The sequence below is a fragment of the Carettochelys insculpta genome, chromosome 30 (genome assembly GCF_033958435.1).
Source record: "Carettochelys insculpta isolate YL-2023 chromosome 30, ASM3395843v1, whole genome shotgun sequence".
In the NCBI taxonomy this organism is placed as follows: Eukaryota; Metazoa; Chordata; order Testudines; family Carettochelyidae; genus Carettochelys; species Carettochelys insculpta.
Window position 1 is genome coordinate 15,716,046 of NC_134166.1, and position 21,370 is coordinate 15,737,415.

The 21,370-nt window shown below is 57.2% G+C and overlaps 1 protein-coding gene across 2 annotated transcripts in view; it reads right to left on the minus strand.

Annotated features, from left to right (window-relative positions):
* The window catches only part of TMEM145 (transmembrane protein 145), a 29,043-nt gene that overhangs the window by 4,123 nt on the left and 3,550 nt on the right, over positions 1–21,370 (minus strand). Inside the window, exons 4-14 of one of the 2 annotated variants that reach the window (XM_074981351.1) lie at positions 11,500–11,586; positions 10,646–10,747; positions 10,483–10,567; positions 10,182–10,253; positions 8,782–8,850; positions 8,470–8,550; positions 8,103–8,181; positions 7,302–7,395; positions 6,835–7,007; positions 6,514–6,674; positions 5,413–5,613 (exon numbers count right to left, since the gene is read on the minus strand). In XM_074981351.1, coding sequence (XP_074837452.1) covers positions 5,413–5,613; positions 6,514–6,674; positions 6,835–7,007; positions 7,302–7,395; positions 8,103–8,181; positions 8,470–8,550; positions 8,782–8,850; positions 10,182–10,253; positions 10,483–10,567; positions 10,646–10,747; positions 11,500–11,586 — 1,204 coding nt within the window. The remainder of the gene's footprint in view (positions 1–5,412; positions 5,614–6,513; positions 6,675–6,834; positions 7,008–7,301; positions 7,396–8,102; positions 8,182–8,469; positions 8,551–8,781; positions 8,851–10,181; positions 10,254–10,482; positions 10,568–10,645; positions 10,748–11,499; positions 11,587–21,370) is intronic. The other variant, XM_074981352.1, reaches the window with a different exon arrangement.

The window sequence follows — 21,370 nt, forward strand, 5'->3', positions numbered from 1 at the left end:
TCTGTGTCTCTCAGGGAGGATGATGCTTTAAGTCAGTCTGATGCAGTTAGGATCATCAGGGAATCCCAGGCTGCGTCTACACGTGCACGCTACTTCGAAGTAGCGGCACCAACTTCGAAATAGCGCCCGTCACGTCTACACGCGTCGGGCGCTATTTTGAAGTTAACTTCGACGTTAGGCGGCGAGACGTCGAAGCCGCTAACCTCATGAGGAGATAGGAATAGCGCCCTACTTCGACGTTCAACGTCGAAGTAGGGACAGTGTAGACGATCCGCGTCCCGCAACGTCGAAATTGCTGGGTCCTCCATGGCGGCCATCAGCTGGGGGGTTGAGAGATGCTCTCTCTCCAGCCCCTGCGGGGCTCTATGGTCACCGTGGGCAGCAGCCCTTAGCCCAGGGCTTCTGGCTGCTTCTGCGGCAGCTGGGGATCTATGCTGCAGGCACAGGGTCTGCAACCAGTTGTCAGCTCTGTGTATCTTGTGTTGTTTAGTGCAACTGTGTCTGGGAGGGGCCCTTTAAGGGAGCGGCTTGCTGTTGAGTCCGCCCTGTGACCCTGTCTGCAGCTGTGCCTGGCATCCCTATTTCGATGTGTGCTACTTTGAAGTGTAGACGTTCCCTCGCTGTGCCTATTTCGATGTTGGGCTGAGCAACGTCGAAGTTGAACATCGACGTTGCCGGCCCTGGAGGACGTGTAGACGTTATTCATCGAAATAGCCTATTTCGATGTCGCAACATTGAAATAAGCTATTTCGATGTTGGCTGCACGTGTAGACGTAGCCCCAGAGACCAGACAATTCTGGTACTTGTTCTTTGCCTAATGCTGAGGTGTTACTGGGAGGGGTGAGAGGACTCTGTCTTACCAGAGTCATCCTCTAGCCAGGACACAGGAAGAGCAGACTGGCAATGGAGTTATGGTGCCTGAAGAAAATAAAGAAGCTGGTAGCAAAAGGGAGACACCTCTAGACTGCAGACAAAGGAGCAGGTGGAGCCTGACGGGTTTGAATTGGAACTGGGAGTTGGAAGCAGTTAGTCTGGGCTGGGAGAGAGAGAGAGAGAGACAAAGGAGGGGGCAAGGCCCCGGCTCTGGGGGCCCCTCGGGGCCTCCTCTCCCCAGCATGGATGGGACTGGCTGTCTCTGCCAGCTGCACTGACACCTCTGTACGACACTGTGCCCTGTCGGTTAATAAACCCACTGTTCTCCTGCTGAGTGAGAGTCACTCCTGCCTGCGGATGGGTGCAGAGCTTGGGGATCCCTTAACCTCATTACATAGGTTTGTTGGGGGGCATTGACACAAGCCCTGAGGTAAGTGGGGAAGGAGGAGGGTACAACATTGTAGGTTTCCTGGGTGAAGAGGAGAAAGTGAGACAATCAGCCACTTCTCTAAGGTGCTTGTACACAAATGCCAGAAGCCTGGGGAACAACCAGGAAGAATTAGAGGCCCTGGCACAGTCACACAAGTATGAGGTGGTTGGAATATCGGAGACTTGGTGGGACAATTCGCATAACTGGAGCAGGTCATGGAAGGTTATAAACTGTTCAGGAAGGACAGACAGGAGAAAGGAGGAGGAGTTGCGCTCTGCGTGAGGGAGCAGTGTGATTGCTCAGAGCTCCAGTATAGGAGGGGAGAAAATCCAGTTGGGTGTCTTTGGGTTAAGCTTAGAGGTGGAAGCAACCGAGGTGATGTTGTGGTTGGTGTCTGCTATAGATGCCAGATGAGGGAGATGAGGGGAGGGGGAGCTCAGTGGTTTGAGTACTGGCCTACTAAACCCATGGTTGTGAGCGCAATCCGTGAGGGGCCATTTAGGGATCTGGGGCGGGCAGGGATGGTGCTTGTTCCTGCCAAGAGGGTAGGAGACTGGACTCAATGCCTTCCTGAGGTCCTTCCCAGCTCTATGAGATGTGTATCTCTATGTTTTAATTTAAATTTAATTCTTCAGACAGCTGAGAAGCTTCCAAATCACATGACCTGACTTTAATCATCCAGATATTTGTTGGGAGTCCAATATAGCAGCACACAGACAATCCAGGAAGTTTCTGGAGAATGTTGGGGATAACTTCTAGGTACAAGTGCTGATGGAACGAACCAGGGGCCGTGCGCAACTTGACCTGCTGCTCACAAAAGCCGTGTCTACACGTGCACGCTACTTTGAAGTAGCGGCACTAATTTCGAAATAGCGCCCGTCACGGCTACACGCTTCAGGCGCTATTTCGAAGTTAACTTCAACGTTAGGCGGCGAGACGTCGAAGTTGCTATCCTCATCAGGAGATGGGAATAGCGCCCTACTTCGACGTTCAACGTCGAAGTAGGGACCGTGTAGTCATTGCGCGTCCCGCAACTTCGAAATAGTGGGGTCCGCCATGGCGGCCATCAGCTGAGGGGTTGAGAGACGCTCTCTCTCGAGCCCCTGCGGGGCTCTATGGTCACCGTGGGCAGCAGCCCTTAGCCCAGGGCTTCTGGCTGCTGCTGCGGCAGCTGGGGATCCATGCTGCAGGCACAGGGTCTGCAACCAGTTGTCGGCTCTGTGGATCTTGTGTTGTTTAGTGCAAGTGTGTCTGGGAGGGGCCCTTTAAGGGAGCGGCTTGCTGTTGAGTCCGCCCTGTGACCCTGTCTGCAGCTGTGCCTGGCACCCTTATTTCGATGTGTGCTACTTTGGCGTGTAGACGTTCCCTCACAATGCCTATTTCGATGTGGTGCTGCGCAACGTCGAAGTTGAACGTGGACGTTGCCAGCCCTGGAGGACGTGTAGACGTTACTCATCGAAATAGCTTATTTCGATGTAGGCTTCACATGTAGATGTAGCCAAAGAGGGAAGAACTAGTAGGAGAAAAAGAAGTGGATGGCAACGTGGGCTCCAGTGATCACAAGATGGTAGATTTCAAGATCCTGGCAAAAGGACGAAGGGTGAGCAGTAAAATACAGACCCTTGATTTCAAAAGAGCAGACTTTGACTCCTGAGAGAACTGATGAGCAGGGTAAAGAGTTAAGAGAATAGGCAGTATTTTAAAGAAGTCTTACTGAAGGCACAGGAATAAAACAATCCGACTGCATAGTAAGAAACATAGATATGGTGGGCAACCATCTTGGCTTAACAGGGAAATTCTTGGTCAGCTTAAACTCAAAAAGGATGCATATAAGAAGAGGAAACTTGGACACAAGACTAAGGAGATGACAGCTGGAAAATGCTGGGCAATAATCAGGACAGTAAAGGCACAACTGGAACTGTAGCTGGTAAGAGATGTGAAGAGTAACAAGAAGGGTTTCTACAGGCAGGTTAACAATAAAAGGTTTATCAGGGAAGGTGGGGCCGTTACTGGATGAGAGAGGTAACCTAGTGACAGATGACGTAAGGAAAGCTGAAATACTCAATGAGTTTTTTGCCTCAGTCGTTACGGACAAGGACAGCTCCCACACTACAGTGTTAGACAGTGCAGTATGGGAAGGTGGAGGGCAGCCCTTGATGTGGAAAGAACAAGTTAAGAGCTACTTAGAAAAACTAGATGTGCACAGATCCATGGGTGTGGATTTAATGCACCCAAGGGTACTGAGGGAATTGGCAGACGTCATTGCCAAGCCTTTGGCCATTATCTTTGAAGATCGTTGGAGAGTGGGAGAGATCTCGGATGAATGGAAAAAGACAAATGTAGCACCCTTCTTTAAAAAAGGAAAGAAGGACAATCCAGGGAACTATAGACTGGTCAGCCTTACCTCAGTCCCTGGGGGAATCATGGAAGGGATCCTCAAAGAATCCATTTGGAGCACTTGAAAGAGGGGAAAGTGATCAAAAGCAGTCAGCAGGGATTCACCAAGGGCAAGTCCTGTCTCACCAATCTGATTAGCTTCTGTGATAAGGTAACTGGCTCTGTGGACATGGGGAAGTCAGTGGATGTGATATACCTTGACTTCAAAGCTTTTGATACAGTCTCCCACAACAATCTTGCCATAAGTTGAGGAAGTCTGGACTGGATCCTTGGCCTATAGATGGATAGAAAGCTGGTAGCAGTTAATGGCTCATTATCTGCATAGCAGTCAGTTTCAAGTGGAGTGCCACAAGGCTCGTTTCAGGGGCCGGTGTTAGTCAACATCTTTATTAATGACCTGGATGAGGGGATGGGTTGCACCCTCAGCAAGTCTGTGGATGACACAAAACTAGGGGGAGAGGCAGAGACAGGATCCAGAGGGACCTGGATAAATTGGAGAATTGGGCTGCAAGAAATCTGATGCGGTTCAACAAGCAGAAGTGTAGAGTCCTGCACCTGGGATGGAAGAATCCCAAGCATGGTTATAGGCTGGGAACTGACTGGGTAAGTAGCAGTACAGTGGAAAGGGACCTAGGGGTTATGGTGGATGAAAGGCTGGATAGGAGTAAACAGTGTGCCCTTATAGTCAAGAAGGTCAGTGGCATATTGGGGTACATTAGTAAGAGCATTTCAAGCAGATCTAGACAGGTGGTTGTTCCTCTCTGTTTGTCACTGGTGAGGCCACATCTGGAGTATTGCATCCAATTTTGGGCCCCTCAGGATAGAAAGGATGTGGATTTGCTGGAGCAGGTTCAGTGGAGGACAACAAAAATGATTTAGGGGCTGCAGCACAAGACCTATGAGGAGAGACTGAGGGATCTGGGGTTGTTTAGTTTACAGAAGAGAAGACTGAGGGGTGATTTAATAGCAGCCTTCAACTTCCTGCAGGGGAGCTCTAAAGAGGATGGAGAGAAATTTTGTTCAGTTGTGAGAGACGACAGGACAAGGAGCAATGGTCAGAAGTTACGAGGTGTAGGTGTAGGTTGAATATTAGGAAGAACTCTTTCCCCAGGCGGGTGGGGAAGCACTGGAATGCGTTACTAGAGAGGTGGTGGAATCTCCGTCCCTGGAGGTTTTAAGTCCCAGCTGGACGAGGTCCTGGCTGGGATGTCTTAGTGGGGGTTGATCCTGCTTGAAGCAGGGGGATGGACTAGAGACCTCCTGAGGTCCCTTCCAGCTCTGTGATTCTATGATGAAGCAAGAATGTTCTTAATGTACTGTGTGCCTCAGTTTCCCTGGTGATGGTGCTGCAGAGACCTCTGGAGCACAGGTGTAAATACCCTCAGCACAGACACAATCCCATACACTGTAATCAGGGACCCCTCGCCTGGTGCAGGACGCAGCCTCTCAGGGGTAGGGAAGGAGCTGTTTTCTCTTGGGTCCCAGGCAGGGGCAGGGTCTATGGGAACCCCCCAGGAAGTGGGAGGGGAATGAGTACATGGGGACCCTGGCGGGAATGGGGTCCAGTTATCTGGAATGCTCAACCCCCCTCCCCCGATGGCACAGGGGGCTTGGGACTCAGGGATCCCCCTGGGGTGGGGCAAGAAGCTGGGGAGCCAGGGACCCCTGGGAGGGCAGGGAAGGGTAAGGCTGCAGGCAGCGCCAGCTCTCACGTGGGCGCCCCCCACCGGGCCCTGGGGGATGGAGAAGAGCTCGGTGAAGTTGGGCACGGAGTCGCTGATGAAGGTCACGTTGCCGTAGACATGGTGCGGGAACTTGGCACCGCCAGGGCCCCCCTCCTGTGCGATGCCGATCTGGGAGGTGCGCACGTGGTACGGGAAGTTCTTGTTGGCTGCTGAGGGGCGCGTCATGACCTGCGGGGGAAGGGGGTCAGGCAGCGCCCCAGGGCCTCGCGCCCCACCACTCAAGGTGCAGAGCATGCGGGGGCCGGGAGCCTGGCAGGGCACATGGAGCTGGTGGGAAGTGATGAGGGGGCGCTAGTCACTAGTTGCTGTGTTGTGCTGCGAGGTCCCTACTGCCCTCGGCTGCTCCCCACAGATGCGATGTGCAGCTGGGCGTGGGACCCCAGGGGGCGCAGGAAGTGGCCCAGCCTCCTGGCACCTCTGAGCAAAGCGAGGGGTGTGGCCTTGGGGGCCCAAGGGACCAGTGGTGGGGAGTGGAGGCTGGTCTCCGCTCTATGACTGGGAGCAGGAAAGGGGGATTCGGGGGCTGGAAGCCCTTCCCCCCAGAGGAATCAGGCTGCCTGCCCTGGCCCCAGCGCTAGCACCGCTCCTAAGCTATGCAGTGTCAGAGAAATAATAAAACCTCCTACTCTATTGCCTGGCTGCAGATGGGGTTGCAGTGTCGGGGACTCCCTGACGCAACATCACAGGGCATGCATGGGGAGGAGGGTGGGGGTGCAGGCTTGCACAGGGGCTCACCGGGAACAGGGCATGCATGCAGAGGAGGATGGGAGTACAGGCTTGCATGGGGGCTCACCAGGAACACAGTGTGCGTGCAGAGGATGGGGGTGCAGGCTTGCACGGGGGCTCACCGGGAATGCAGTGTGCATGCAGAGGATCGGGGTGCAGGCTTGCATGGGGGCTCACCGGGAACACAGTGTGCGTACAGAGGATGGGGGTGCAGGCTTGCACGGGGACTCACCAGGAACACAGTGTGCGTGCAGAGGATGGGGGTGCAGGCTTGCACCGGGGCTCACCAGGAACACAGTGTGGGTGCAGAGGACGGGGGTGCAGGCTTGCATGGGGGCTCACCAGGAACACGGAATGCATGTGGAGGAGGACAGGGGCTCACCAGGAACACGGCATGTGCATAGAGGTGGATGCCGAGCTGGATGCCATTGACGATTTTCTCCCGAGCCCAGCGGGGGATGCCGAAGTTGGCGATCAGTGCTGTGACCGGCACCGCGAAGAACCTGCCGGGATGGAGGGGGATGGGCAGTCAGAATTCCCCCTCCCTCAGCCCGCCCCCCACAAGCTAGCCACGCCCTGCACCGCCAACCCCCCTTCCCCTTTAGCAGCCTGGTTGCAGGGCCCAGCGCCGCAGCGCACCGGGGAAAGGCAGCTCGCGCTCACCACAGGGTGTAGGCGGCGAAGAAGGGAACGTAGAATGGCTGTTTCTCAGGGAACTGCTTGAGCGAGGTGAGGACGGCGTAGCAGAACCAGACGTAGGCCAGGAACTGCAGCGCTATCAGCCCGTAGCCGGCCGGCGACTCGTACGTGTACAGGACCTGTGCCGGGTCGAAGAACTGCCCCCCAGCTCCCCACGTCAGCTGCTCGCCCCTCGCCAAGCCGGCATCCCCCGCCCCAGGGCAGAGCACACACAGGGGCCCCTCGCACCCTGGGAGGGGGCAGCAGAGAGTCTGGGGGCAGGGGCTAAGAGGGATGTGCTGGGGCTGTACGAGGAAGAAGGCTCTTGGGGTTCTGCAGGACCCTGGTTAAGGGAGGGGCTGGGGGGCCTTGGGGTCAGGGAGAGATCCAGGGGAGCCTCGGCATCAGGGAGGGGCTGGGGGGCCTCAGGGTTGGGGTCTCGGGGGTCTCACCTCAGCCTCGTAAATGAAGAGCACCACGTGGGTGATGGTGTAGAGCGTCATGTAAACCGACAGCTTGATGGAGCCTGTGTGGCTGATCCGGCCCCTGGGGGAGCCACAAGCTGAGCCCCCCACCCTTCCAGCAGCCCCCAACGCCGGACCCCCTTCACTGACCCCTCCAGCCCCCTCCCCTCACAGACCCTCCCCTTCTCTGACCCCTCCAGCCTCTTCCCCTCACAGACCCTCCCCTTCACTGACCCCTCCAGCCCCCTCCCCTTCACTGACCCTCCCCTTCACTGACCCCTCCAGCCCCCTCCCCTCACAGACCCTCCCCTTCTCTGACCCCTCCAGCCCCCTCCCCTTCACTGACCCTCCCCTTCACTGACCCCTCCAGCCCCCTCCCCTCACAGACCCTCCCCTTCTCTGACCCCTCCAGCCCCCTCCCCTCACAGACCCTCCCCTTCACTGACCCCTCCAGCCCCCTCCCCTTCACTGACCCTCCCCTTCACTGACCCCTCCAGCCCCCTCCCCTCACAGACCCTCCCCTTCTCTGACCCCTCCAGCCCCCTCCCCTTCACTGACCCTCCCCTTCACTGACCCCTCCAGCCCCCTCCCCTCACAGACCCTCCCCTTCACTGACCCCTCCAGCCCCCTCCCCTCACAGACCCTCCCCTTCACTGACCACTCCAGCCCCCTCCCCTCACAGACCCTCCCCTTTCACTGACCCCCTCTAGCCCCCCTCCCCATCACTGGCCCCTCCAGCCCCACCCAGTCCCTGCCACCCTCGCTGACCCCTCCCCTGCCCAGTGGTACCTGGTGACTGTGAACCCCTTGCCCAGCAGGATGAGCATGAGGAGGAAGAGGAGGAAGCTGACGGAGAAGAGCAGCTTGGCTGGGGAGAGAGGAGGCGAGTTGGGGTCCAGGCACCAGCCCCCTCCCTGCCCCCGCTCCCACCACACACAGCACAGGCCGGGCCCAATCCCCGGCAGACCCGGCACGTCCAGCCCTCACTGCTGCAGCCTGGGATGTGGGGCCCACAACTGAGGATGGGGCCCATGAGCTCCCTGCTGGTGCAGCTCAGGACGGGGTGGCTGGGCTCGGGCGCAGCTGGTGACCCCCTCCCCCGTCGCAGCTCCCGGGGGCCGACCACCCCCCAGCCCAGCCCCCGCCTGGCACCCACCCAAGATCTTGAGGCTGCCGTTGCCCACGCCGTCACAGGCGTACTGCCCCCAGTAGATGCAGAAGAAAAGTAGGCTCAGCACTGTGGGGGGAAGACAGTGAGTGAGTGACTCTGCCCCCGCCGAGCCCCGATGCCCCCTCTGCCCCCCAGCTCTGCCCCCATGTCCCGACCCCCCACTCCACCCCCCCGAGCTGTGACTCTCCCGCTCTCCTCCCCCGCTGCGCTCTGCCCCCTCCCCACTCTGCTGGTGGCCCCTCCCCCAGCCCTGCCAGTCTCTCCCGCTGCCGACTCTCGGCCCCCGCTCAGACTCACCCTCCACGCCAGCTGCCGCCATGAACATTTTGTAGGTGGTGTGGAGTAGCTGGCGGCCCTTGAGCAGATCTGGGGGGAGGGTTAGTAAGTGACTGGTCACCCCAGAACCTGCCCCCCACCCTGGCAACGTGCCTCCCTTCCCCTCCCCCCACTTCCACCTGGGGGTCTTTCCCCATCACAGCAATCCACCAGGAGTGGGGTGGGTCACCCCAGTTGCCCCAGACATGGGCCACAGGCACAGCCCCCCCCCACTGGGCTCCACCCCCCCCCAGATGCAGGACATGAGCAGAGCCTCCCCCACCAGGGCTCCGCCCCCCCCCAGATGTGGGCCACAAGCAGACCCCCCCCAACCAGGGCTCCGGCCCCCCCAGATGTGGGACACAAGCACAGCCCCCCCCAACCAGGCTCCATTCCCCCCCAGACATAGGCCACAAGCAGAGCCCCCCCACAAGCTCTGTCCCCCACAGACATGGGCCACGAGCAGAGTCCGTCCCCCGCAGACGTGGGACACGAGCAGAGCCCCCCCTCCCAGGCTCCGTCCCCCCTCCCGACATGCCTGTGACATTACTGAATTTTCACAATAATTATAAGCCCATTTCTGGGCTCGCTGTGTGAAGTTTGCACCAAACCTTGTTGGGGGAGAAGCGAGGGGTCTACGGGAAGCTGGCCCGGCCCCGCCCTGCCCCGGCTCTGGCCCTGCTATGCGCCGTGGCGGCTGGTGGCTCCGGAGCGCTCAGAAACGCTTGGCGCTGCGGGCGCAGTGGAGGTGACCTCGCTGGCCGGAACAGACACATGCCAGGAGCTTGGGACGTGTCCTGTGGGACGTGCCCAGTGCTCAGGCGACCCCCCACTGCTTATGAGAAGAAAGGGAGTTTCCCCCCATGTCCACTAAGATGCCCCTGGCAGTGACCATTTGTCTTCAGGCCCCATGAACTCAGCATGTGCTTGTGCGCAGGGCATCCTGCAGGGTCTTCTCAGAGATTCACGAGCGCAGCACAGGACATGGCTGGCTGTGTGGTGTCGCTTCTCTCCCCCGGCTCTCCCTCCGGCAGCTCGCAGCCCTCCAGACGCGCGCGCCGGGGGCCCGCCCAGCGCCGTGTGCTGGGTTACAGCCAAGTCCGTACTGACCCCCAGGGACGGGGTTGGGCCCTCGGGGCCGGAGGAAGCTGGGGGGAGTGAGGGAGCTGGGTTCCCGCCTGGGCATTCGGAGGTGCTGGAGAACCTGGGGCTTTGCTAGTGCAGCTTCCGGCTGCTGGGGGGGGGCTGCTGGATTTGCCTCCTGCGAAGGGAATCCCAGCCTGGGCTGTGGGCAGCCGGACTTCAGCAGTTTTCCCAGCTGGGCCCAGAACCCCCTGATACGACAGCGCCCCCAGGACAGGGGCGCCCCCAGCCCCACTCACAGCCGAAGTAGCAGGAGATGAGCAGGATGGCGAGGAAGACAAGCAGGAAGGTGATGTCTGTCTCCAGGATGCCTGTTGGGCATGGGGGAGTTAATGCTGGAACTGCTGGACCCCTCCCCCTCCCCCCAAGCAGGAAACACAGATGGGGGCAGTGGGGAGCAGATCCCAGAGGCCCGGCCCCCCCTCCACCTCCAGCAGGACACACGATGGGGGCACCGGAGGCAGAGCCCAGAGCGCGCGCGACACACAACCCGCCCGCCCGCCCCCCCCGCCCCCCTCCCCGCCCCCGCAGAGGACCCACCGAACTCGTCCGCGGAGAAGTGCCGGGTCCAGAAGGACTTGCCATTAGTCAGGACCATCTCATACTCCAGCTGCAGCCCATCGCCCTGTGGGGACAGGTCAAAGGTCATGGCCGGTGGCACAGCCAGGGGGCCGGGGGTTCAGGGGGGCACGGCCAGACTCACCCCGCACTTGCTGAGGGCCACGTACCACCAGCGCTCCCGGACCGAGCGGAAGCTCCGCCCACTGGCGCAGCTCAGGTAGCGCACCGAGTCCTGGCTCAGCACCTGGGTGGGGCAGAGAGATGGCATTCGCACCGGCTGGCGTCCGTCCGTCCGTCCGCCCGCCAGTCCGTCAGGCCAGACCCCTCAGCTAACAGCCTAGCTCTGGGCTGAGCTGCTGCCGACACAGGGACAACTTCTCCCCACGCTCACCTTGGCGGGGGGCTGCAGAAGGACCCTAGAGTGAAGGGCCCTGACCTGCCCCCCACCAGACGTGATGGGGGGGCTTGTGGGGTGGGGTGATGGGCTCTTACCTGCTCCCCAAACAGGTGTATGGTGGGGGGGGCCAGTGGGGAACCCAGGGGTTATGGGGTCCTTATCTACCCCCCAACCAGGCATTTTGTGGGGTGGTCATATAGCCCTGAGCTGCCACCCTGACCAGGCACACGGTGGGGGGCTGTGGAGGGTGCAGGGGCCCTTACCTGGCACCCTGACCAGGCACAGGGTGGGGGGCTGTGGGGGGCACAGGGGCCCTTACCTGGCACCCTGACCAGGTGCAGGGTGGGGGGCTGTGAGGGGCGCAGGGGCCCTTACCTGGCACCCTGACCAGGCGCAGGGTGGGGGGCTGTGGGGGGCGCAGGGGCCCTTACCTGGCACCCTGACCAAGCGCAGGGTGGGGGGCTGTGGGGGGCGCAGGGGCCCTTGCCTGGCACCCTGACTAGGCACAGGGTGGGGGGCTGTGGGGGGCGCAGGGGCCCTTACCTGGCACCCTGACCAAGCGCAGGGTGGGGGGCTGTGGGGGGTGCAGGGGCCCTTACCTGGCAACCTGACCAGGCATACTGTGTGGTGAGGTTGATGACCTGGTTGTTTTCTGGCCGGATCACAGACTCTTTCGTCAGGCAGTCCTGGGGGAGGGAAGGAATTAGCACTGGCGCCCCCCATGGTGCCACAGAGCCCCTGCAGCAGAGGTCACAGCCTGCCTCCTGTTAACTCACGTGGGGCGGGGTCCCAGGCCAGATGGCACCACAGCGCACAACTGCCATGGGGTTCGGGGTCCCCAAGCACGGCCCCTGCCCACAGGCAGGAGCAACTCTCACTCGGCAGGTAGGACAGGACGTTTATTAGTCAACAGAGGCCCAGCTCAGCACAGAGGAGTCAGTACAGCCGGCAGAGACAGTCATTCCAACCCCTCCTGGGGAGAGGAGCCCGAGGGGTGCCCCAGGCTGGCTGCCTTCCTGCTCCCTCACCAGCTTCCAACTGCCACCTCCAATTCAAAACCCCCTCAGCTCCTCCCTGCTCTGTGTTCAGGGCAGAGGTGTTACCTGCCAGCCTAGGTTATAGCCCCAGGGTCATCCTTAGCTGCTGGGAGCTGCTCTGCCTGACACACACATCCAGCCTGACTCTCTCTCACAAACACACCCTGCACTCCATCACAGTGACCTTGCGTGGGACACAGCCCACGATCCTGCTGGGCTCTCCACGAAAGCCCCCAGCTAGGCCGAAAGCTGGACCCCATCGGCATTAACTGCTCTAGGCCTTACCCACAGGCCAGCCTGGCCAGCATCCCACATGTGGGCAACAGACTCAACCTGCATGGGGTGCCCACGAGCGTGCACACTTATGAGTGATCCGCTCACTAACGCAGCGCCCTGCGCCCACAAGCACACACACTTACAAGTGCTCCACTCACTGACACAGCACCCTGCACCCACGAGCGCACACACTTACGAGTGATCCACTGACTCCAACGCAGTGCCCTGTGCCCACAAGCACACACACTTACAAGGGATCCGCTCCCTAATGCAGCACCCCGTGCCTACGAACACGCATACTTACGAGTGATCCGCTCACTAACGCAGCGTCCTGTGCCTACGAGCACACACACTTACGAGTAATCTGCTCACTGACACAGCACCCTGCACCCATGAGCGCACACACTTATGAGTGATCCACTGACTCCGACGCAGTGCCCTGTGCCCACAAGCACACACACTTACAAGGGATCCGCTCCCTAATGCAGCACCCCGTGCCTACGAACACGCATACTTACGAGTGATCCGCTCACTAACGCAGCGTCCTGTGCCTATGAGCACACACACTTACGAGTGATCCACTCACTGACACAGCACTCTGCACCCACAAGCGCACACACTTATGAGTGATCCACTGACTCCGACGCAGTGCCCTGTGCCCACAAGCACACACACTTACAAGGGATCCGCTCCCTAACGCAGCACCCTGTGCCTACGAACACGCATACTTACGAGTGATCCGCTCACTAATGCAGTGCCCTGTGCCCACGAGTGCACACACTTACAAGCTATCCACTCGCTCCGAAGCAGCGCCCTGCGCCCCCGAGCAAGCCCCATTACGAGTGATCTGCTCATGCCAAAGCAGCGCCCTGCTTGCCTCGCAAAGTGCCCCTCCCCCTTGATGCCAGCTGCCAGCTTCAGCTGGGAGCATTTTGTGTTTCCTTACAGGTAGCTGGTACAAACGTGAGCCAGTGCACTTCTCGACCACGGTCATGCTGCTCACACAAACAGGCGTCCCATTGGTTTGACTGGCTCTGTTCTTGTATTGCCATTAATCGAGTCCCACATCAACTGCCCTTTTTCTGGTCCAGGATCAAAGTAAGGCTGGCGTTCCCTGGTCATCCCGTTTACCCCTTTAAAATGCTGGCACAACATTTGCTCTCTTCCAGTGGTCTGGAACTTCCCCAGGGCTCCAACACTGATGGAAAACAAAATCAACTTTTATGGGCCAACAAAAGCCTCAGCCAGCTCCTTTAACACTCTTGGACCTGCTGATTTAAATGTGTCTCTCTTTAGTAGCAGCTGTTTAGTATCACAAGAACAGAATGGCTGCTGGAGTGGTCCACACCATGGTCATCTAGCTCAGTACCCTGATTCTGAGAGTGGACCAGGGCACTTATAGAGTGATCCTGGCACGCTGGGGTTGGGGATCTTCGGAGCTCAGGGGCTGCATCTCTGCCCATCCTGGCTAAAAGACCTGCCCTCCAGAAATCATACTTATTGCTGAACTCAGTTATACCTTTGCCTTTCCCCACATCCCAGTGGAAGGAGTCCTCCAGATTACTTGTGCCCTTGCAGTACTGGGCAAATTAGTAGAAACAATAGTAAAGAATAAAATTGTCAGACACGTAAAGGAACAGGATTTGTTGAGCAAAAGTCAACATGGTTTCTGTAAAGGGAAGTCATGTCTTACTAATCTATTAGAGTTCTTTGAAGGGGTTAACAAGCATGCGGACAGGGGAGATCCAGTAGACATAGTATACTTAGATTTCCAGGAAGCCTTTGACACAGTCCCTCACCAAAGGCTCTTATGTAAATTAGATGGTCATGGGATAGGAGGAAAGATCCTTTCATGGATTGGGAACTGGTTAAAAGACAGGAAACAAAGGGTAGGAATAAATGGTAAATTTTCACAATGGAAGCGGGTAACTAGTGGCGTTCCCCAAGGGTCAGTCCTGGGACCAATCTTGTTCAACTTATTCGTCAATGATCTAGAGAAAGGGGTAAGCAGTGAGGTGGCAAAGTTTGCAGATGACACCAAACTGTTCAGGATAGTCAAAACCAAAGCAGACTGTGAAGAACTTTAAAAAGATCTCAGCAAACTGAGTGATTGGGAAGAAAAATGGCAAATGAAATTTAATGTGGGTAAGTGTAAGGTAATGCACATTGGGAAAAATAACCCCAATTATACATATAGTATGATGGGGGCAAATTTAGCTACAACAGATCAGCAAAGGGATCTTGGAATTATTGTGGATAGTTCTCTGAAAACATCGACGCAGTGTGCAGCAGCAGTCAGTAAAGCAAATAGGATGTTAGGAAATATTAAAAAAGGGATAGAGAATAAGACAAAGAATATCTTACTTCCCCTATATAAAACTATGGTACGCCCACATCTTGAGTACTGCGTGCAGATGTGGTCTCCTCACCTGAAAAAAGATATATTGGTGTTAGAAAAGGTTCAGAAAAGGGCAACTAAAATGATTAAGGGTTTGGAACGGGTCCCATATGAGGAGAGGCTAGAAAGACTGGGCCTTTTCAGTTTAGAAAAGAGGAGACTGAGGGGCGATATGATAGAGGTATATAAAATCATGAATGGTGTGGAGAAAGTGAATACAGAAAAGTTATTTACTTGTTCCCATAATATAAGAACTAGAGGACACCAAATGAAATTAATGGGTAGCAGGTTCAAAACTAATAAAAGAAAGTTTTTCTTCACACAGCGCACAGTCAACCTGTGGAACTCCTCACCAGAGGACGCTGTGAAGGCCAGCACTCTAACAGAGTTTAAAAAAGAGCTTGATAAATATTTGGAGGTTAGGTCCATAGATGGCTATGAGCAAGGGGTAAGGTATGGTGCCTAGCCTTTTGTCGAAGGCAGGAGATGGATAGCAGGAGACAAATCGCTTGATCATTGTCTTCGGTTCACCTCCTCTGGGGCACCAGGCATTGGCTACTGTCAGCAGACGGGATACTGGGCTAGATGGACCTTTGGTCTGACCCAGTATGGCCGTTCTTATGTTCTTATGATGAAAAAGTACTTCCTCTGCTTTGTACTAACCCTCCTGCCTGGTAATGTCAGCAGGTGGCCCTGGCTTTTGTGCTGTGTGATTTCCCTAGTCAATTCCTCCAGGCTGGTCCTCATTTCAGAGCCTGCAGCCCCATCGCCCCGTCATTTATTTGCTCTAATCTTTTCCATCTTTCCCCATCCAGAAGCCGTTTCGTCCCCTTTTCCAAACCTCTCCCAGTCTCGCGACCTGTGTACCCCCAGAGCAGCACACAGCACTCCATCCTTTATGATGGTCTGTCTCATTCCAAACCCTTTCCCAGTTGTCTCTCACCCCCAGTCACTGTTTTGACTGCTGCTGCACCTCGGGTACAGAGATGCAGATCTCCTTCTGCAGTGGTGACAGCTGAGTAAATCCCCGTCCTGTCCATGTGGAGTTGGGAGGGTGAGCTCCATGGTGCGTTACTGAGCAATAATCAACACGAAGTTTCATCTGACTTCTCGCTGCCCAGCACCTGTGTGGGGTCCCTCTGTAGCTCTTCACAGGGTGCTCTGGACTTGGATAATTCTGTATTATCTGTAAATTTTGCCACCTATTTGCCCCCTTTTCCAGATTATTTATGAAAAGCAGAACGGCCCAGGTTCTTCAGCAGGGCCTTGGGGAACCCTGCCCGTCATCTCGTCCCACTGGGAGACTGACCGTGTCTTCCTGCCCTTTATTTCCTGTCTGGAACTGAGCTACGAGAATCGCCCTGTGACCCCACAATTGCTCACTTTGCTGAGAAACCTTGTCAAGGGAACCGCCGGTGCCTGGGTGATCGGTGCCACTGGGCTGCTGCACCTGAGCAGGAGAGGGCCAGCTGTGACAGCTGAGAGCTGTGACTGTGACAGCGATGTGGAATGAATCTGGATCGAGGGCCCCTCACACACGCACATGGAAGTGTTAGCTGTGATGTGATGGAGTGGGGGATACCTGTGTGTGTGTGAGCGGCTCACATAGGGTGTGAGGCTCCTGCTGAGGGTAACCTTGATGACCAGGTAACACCTTTGTACTGCAGACAAAGGAGGAGGTGGAGCCTGAGGGGTTTGAATTGGAACTGGGAGTTGGAAGCGGTTAGTCTGGGCTGAGGGAGAGCGAGGCAAAGGAGGGGGCCAGGCCCCAGCTCTGGGGGCCGCTCGGGGCCTCCTCTCCTCAACATGGATGGGACTGGCTGTCTCTTCCTGCTGTACTGACTCCTCTCTACGATGCTGTGTCCTGTCGGATAATAAACCCGCTGTTCTCCTGCTGAGTGAGAGAGTCTCCTGCCTGCGGACAGGATGCAGAGCTTGGGGGACCCCAGAACCCCATCACACTGGTGTCAGGAGTGGGATGTTCTGCACCCCGAGGATGGAGCATCCAGTAGTAAGTGACGGGCGCCACGGAAGAAGAAGAGGGGCCTGTGAGACCCAGGTGTGCTGACGGGCAGTGAGGTGCAGTTTCCCAAGGCGGAGGGGCCTGCGGCCGAACCCAAGCAACTGCGGTCGTGGTCCTCGAGAGGGGGTGTCACACCTGAGGAGGGGTTTCTCCTGGGAATCTGTTGGAGTCGGTCCCAGAAGGTGGAGGGGCCGAGGGCCCAACCCCCAGGAACAAGTGACCCCTGAGGAGGCTGACACGCTGAATGAGTTTGTCCCAAGACAGGGTGCTCATGGTCCTTGAGAGCGGGTGTCACACTGAAGAAGGGGTTCCTCTGAACGTCTGCTGGAGTCAGTCCCAGAGGGCAGAGGGGCCTACGGCCTAACCCCGGGGAGCTTGTGACCCGCAAGAAGCCTGGCACACTGAAGGGATTCTTCCAGGAATCGTGGGGTGCAGAGGGCATCAGCCTGAGAGCCTGCAACCACGCTGAGCAACTCTGCTGTGAAGTGGCAGCACCTGGAAACTGAATCGAGATTAAAGAAGCTGGACAAGGCAGCGTGGATGTGCAGTGGCAGAGCTGAGGGTTAAGGAGAATCCTGCAGAGGTGAGCCCGGATCGGGGCAGGGAACCCTGGACTGCATGGAGTTCTGAACCGAGTGGCCTGCCACAGCTCAAGGAGGGAAGGAGCGATTCCAACCCATCATCTACTAGTGGCCAAGACAGACCTGCGAAGCGTTTTCCAGGCCTGGGCCGAGGAAGGTGCCTGTGTGTCTGTGCAGGAAAGCAGCTGATCCACTGGGAATGGCAAGTTGTCTGTGAGAGAAGCTGCTCCACCTTCTGTGCGTGTGTGGAGACCAGCCGGGAGGCTGGGACAAAGGAGAGAGTGTCTCCCATTGTCTGTCTGTGTTGAACAGCAGCAGCAGCCTGGGGAGAGAGCAGAGCCTGCATTTGGAAAAGGTGCCAATGAGGAAACTAGCCCATTGTCTGTGGAAGATTCCCCAGCCTGGGGTGGCTGGAGAAGGAACCACCAGAAAAGAGCATTCCAGGTGTGCCTAAACCCAGCCATGGGGGCTGGAACAGAGGGAGTGGCTCTGGGATGGGCAGTGGTGTCCCTGCTAAGGACACTGGTCCTTGGTGCAAGAAAAGTGCTTCTGCTTCTGGGGAAGTGAATCCTTTGCCTGAGCCTGTGGGGGCTCGAGATGGAGCCAAGATCCCAGAGCTGGATCTGAGGGCAGCTGAAGCCCAGATGGGAAGTGGGCCTGCCTCTGTGTCTCTCAGGGGGGATGATGCTTTAACTCGGTCTAATCCAGTTAGTATCATCAGGGAATCCCAGAGACCAGACGATTCTGGTACTTGTTCTTTGCCTGATGCTGAGGTGTTACTGGGAGAGGGTGAGAGGACTCTGTCCTACCAGAGTCATCCTCTCGCCAGGACACAAGAACAGATGGGCAATGGAGTTACGCTGACTGATGAAGATAAAGGAGCTGGTAGCAGAAGGGAGGAAAGGGATCCTAACCTTCTGTCCGGTGGTACTGGCTGTCTGCCTGGAGGGGGATTACGTGGGAATCTGCCTGATGGGCCAGAAGTGATCCTGGGTGTAGGTGAAACCCAGGAGCTGGTTGTGGCTCAAGGGAGCAGTGCCCCTGTGGAACCAGACAGGGGTGAGTTGTTGTTTGGGGGAGCTCTTGAGGAAGAGAAGTTCCCTGAAACTTTTCCTGACCCGTCTGTGGGGACTGCAGAAAATGGGAGTGAGGTGAAGGAGAGTGAACAGGAAAGGTGCTTGTCTGTAAGCACCAGAGCAGCCCTTTGCCTGGGGAGAAGTTTGTTTCAGCTCCTGATGGCCAGGACCTGCCTGAGTGTGAAACCACTGGCTGTGCTCTGGAAGGGTCCAAAGCAGGTAGTGTAAAAGTTTCTCAGGAATTGGAAGCTGGTGCAAGTAAAGTAAAAACTATCAGGGAATGTGAGCAGCCCTGTGAGAACCAAGTAAAACAGCTGCACAGCCAATCTCTGTAGGATGCAGGAGAGCGCCAGCAATTCCCCATCTCCAGATGGTGGAAACACGTATATTCTTATACTGGACTCCACTTCTGATTCCATGGGGAGGCAGTAGTTGGAGGTGGAAGGACGAAGGAGCTGTGGGCCTGGTGGGCCAGTAAGGGATAAACAGGGATTCCTTCATGTGGATTCTGCGTCTGGGACTCACAAAACAACTCTCAGAAAGCAGTTTGGTTTGCAAATTCCCAGACTGGCAGGAAGGGGGCCATCTCCCTGAGATCATCAATGGCCCAGCTCTTGTTAGAAGGGAGGGCACAGCCAGAGAGATCAAATTTCCACCCCAGGGGGCAAGGGAGAAGATTAGAACTTGATGGTGCTAAGAAAGGCCTCAGCCATTTATCCCCAAAATACCAGATTCTCAAGGAGGTTACACAAAAGTTGTGGTCTACCAAAGAGCAACGTAAATGTACAGTTGCAATGGGTTTGTTCTGTTACTCACGCTGACTGCTGTAACCAAGGGGTGCTGCTACCAAAAGCTGTAGAATTGTACCATGCACTGAATGTTTGAAAAGAGCCATGTGACATGATGACATTGATGTAGAAGCATGAATTGTATGTTGAAGGAGTCTGTAACTCTGAAATGTCACCATTGTTCCCTGTAACTAGTCTTGCAACCTCTGACATGAGAAGGAACATTCCAAACCTATTGTGTGGCATGGAAGGGGAAACTGAGGCACACAGCCATTGTGGTGGTCTGGCTAAATGCCAAGGATGGAAGCATTTGTACCTTCCGTCACTGGACTGTAACTGAATTCCAGACATTTGCTGGAGCAGCTGTGTGGGCTGGTGGTCAGATGGGGCAGGACCCAGACCACAAAAGACCTGTTTGATCTGTTGGTGCTGCAGCATCTGTATGGGCTCTGCCCGCCCGACTTGAGAACGTGGCTGACGGACTGGGGCCGAAGCAGCGAGACCAACCAACCCAACGGAACTAAAGGGACTTGCCCGGCTGCATCACATGAAAAGGGCCAATACCAAGCTCCTGACTTGGAGCCTCCCCCAGCAGGACTATGACGTGGAGGTGGTGCACATCGAGGGTAGCACTGAGGGTACAGCTGATGCCCTGTCACAAGGGGAGAGCCCCGAACTTCCCCAGGTCACCAGTTGAGTGACCCCGCTCAGTTCGGTCTGGAAGGGGGGAGAGATGTGATGGAGTGGGGGATACCTGTGTGTGTGTGAGCGGCTCACATAGGGTGTGAGGCTCCTGCTGAGGGTAACCTTGATGACCAGGTAACACCTTTGTACTGCAGACAAAGGAGGAGGTGGAGCCTGAGGGGTTTGAATTGGAACTGGGAGTTGGAAGCGGTTAGTCTGGGCTGAGGGAGAGCGAGGCAAAGGAGGCGGCCAGGCCCCAGCTCTGGGGGCCCCTCGGGGCCTCCTCTCCTCAACATGGATGGGACTGGCTGTCTCTTCCTGCTGTACTGACTCCTCTCTACGATGCTGTGTCCTGTCGGATAATAAACCCGCTGTTCTCCTGCTGAGTGAGAGAGTCTCCTGCCTGCGGACAGGGTGCAGAGCTTGGGGGACCCCAGAACCCCATCACACCTCCCTAGTGCGACTGCTGGTCTGACTCACAACACCTGAACTGTTCTGCCCATTTCATATCCAAACAGCCCTGGGACTGCTAAACCACACAAGCGGCAGCCCCTTCTCAGGAGCCCGTCTCTCACGGGTTCAGCCCCTCAGCCTCCTGGGACTGCATCTCTCTAACCCCTCAGCGCCTGGCTCCGCCGGGCCCCATGTGGAGTCCCCTTGCTCAGCCCCCGCGTCTGGGAGCTCCCTTCCCCAGGGAGCAGTGCAGCCCTGTGCCACAGCCCAGAGTGACGCTCAGCCAGCCTCACACAGGAGGTTACTGAGCACTGAGCCCAGCACAGAGCTCTCCAGCCTGTGGGCCTGGCCCCCCAGTGCCGCCCTGCTGAGTCTGCCCTGCGGCTGGGGGACTCTGCCCCGCCCCATCCCACAGCCCCTCCTTCCAGCAGAGCCTCTGAGACCCCCCAGCAGCCCCTCCCCCGTCCTTTGTCCTCTGCCAGGTAACCAGGGGTGCCTGGGCCCCTCTCCTCCGCCTCGCGTCTCCTCCTGCCTTTGTCCCCACCTTGGCTGGGACCAGCTGGGCAGGGCACCGGGGTCCTCTCTCCGCAGCCCCTTGTTCTCCCACGGGCCAGGCCTGGCTGTGCCACCCACGCACCAGTCATTGGAGTCATCTGGCCAGGATCCCACATTCTGTGCTGGTCTTTGCAACCACAAACTCCCTCTCCCCTCCCCTCGATACACCAGTATCTCCAGGGGCACTGGGTGCCGCCCTCTGTAGGCAAACCCCCCAAGCCCTCCCCTGGGTCACACGAGTGCTCTCCTGGTAGCTGGGTGAAGCTCACCTCAGGACACGCTCCAGAGCTGATGTCTGCACAGCTGAGGGGAGGGTTCTCCGAACAGCCAGGCCTGGAACAGCAGGTAGGGTGGGAGGAGCCCTGAGCCGGGGCTGGCTGCTCCGGAACAGCAGCATCCTGCCATCTCTCCCGGGCCGGGAAGGGAGCAATGAACCCTTCCGAGGGAGAACCGCACCCATTCGAGGGCACAGGCACTGGTGCCAGAGTGCAGCTGTGAGCACAGAAGGCAGCAGAGAGGCTCCTGCATGTCCCCACGAGAGAGGAGCCCCCAAGGCAATTCCCCTTCCCCAGGCTCCCCACCTCGGTTGCCAGGCCTCT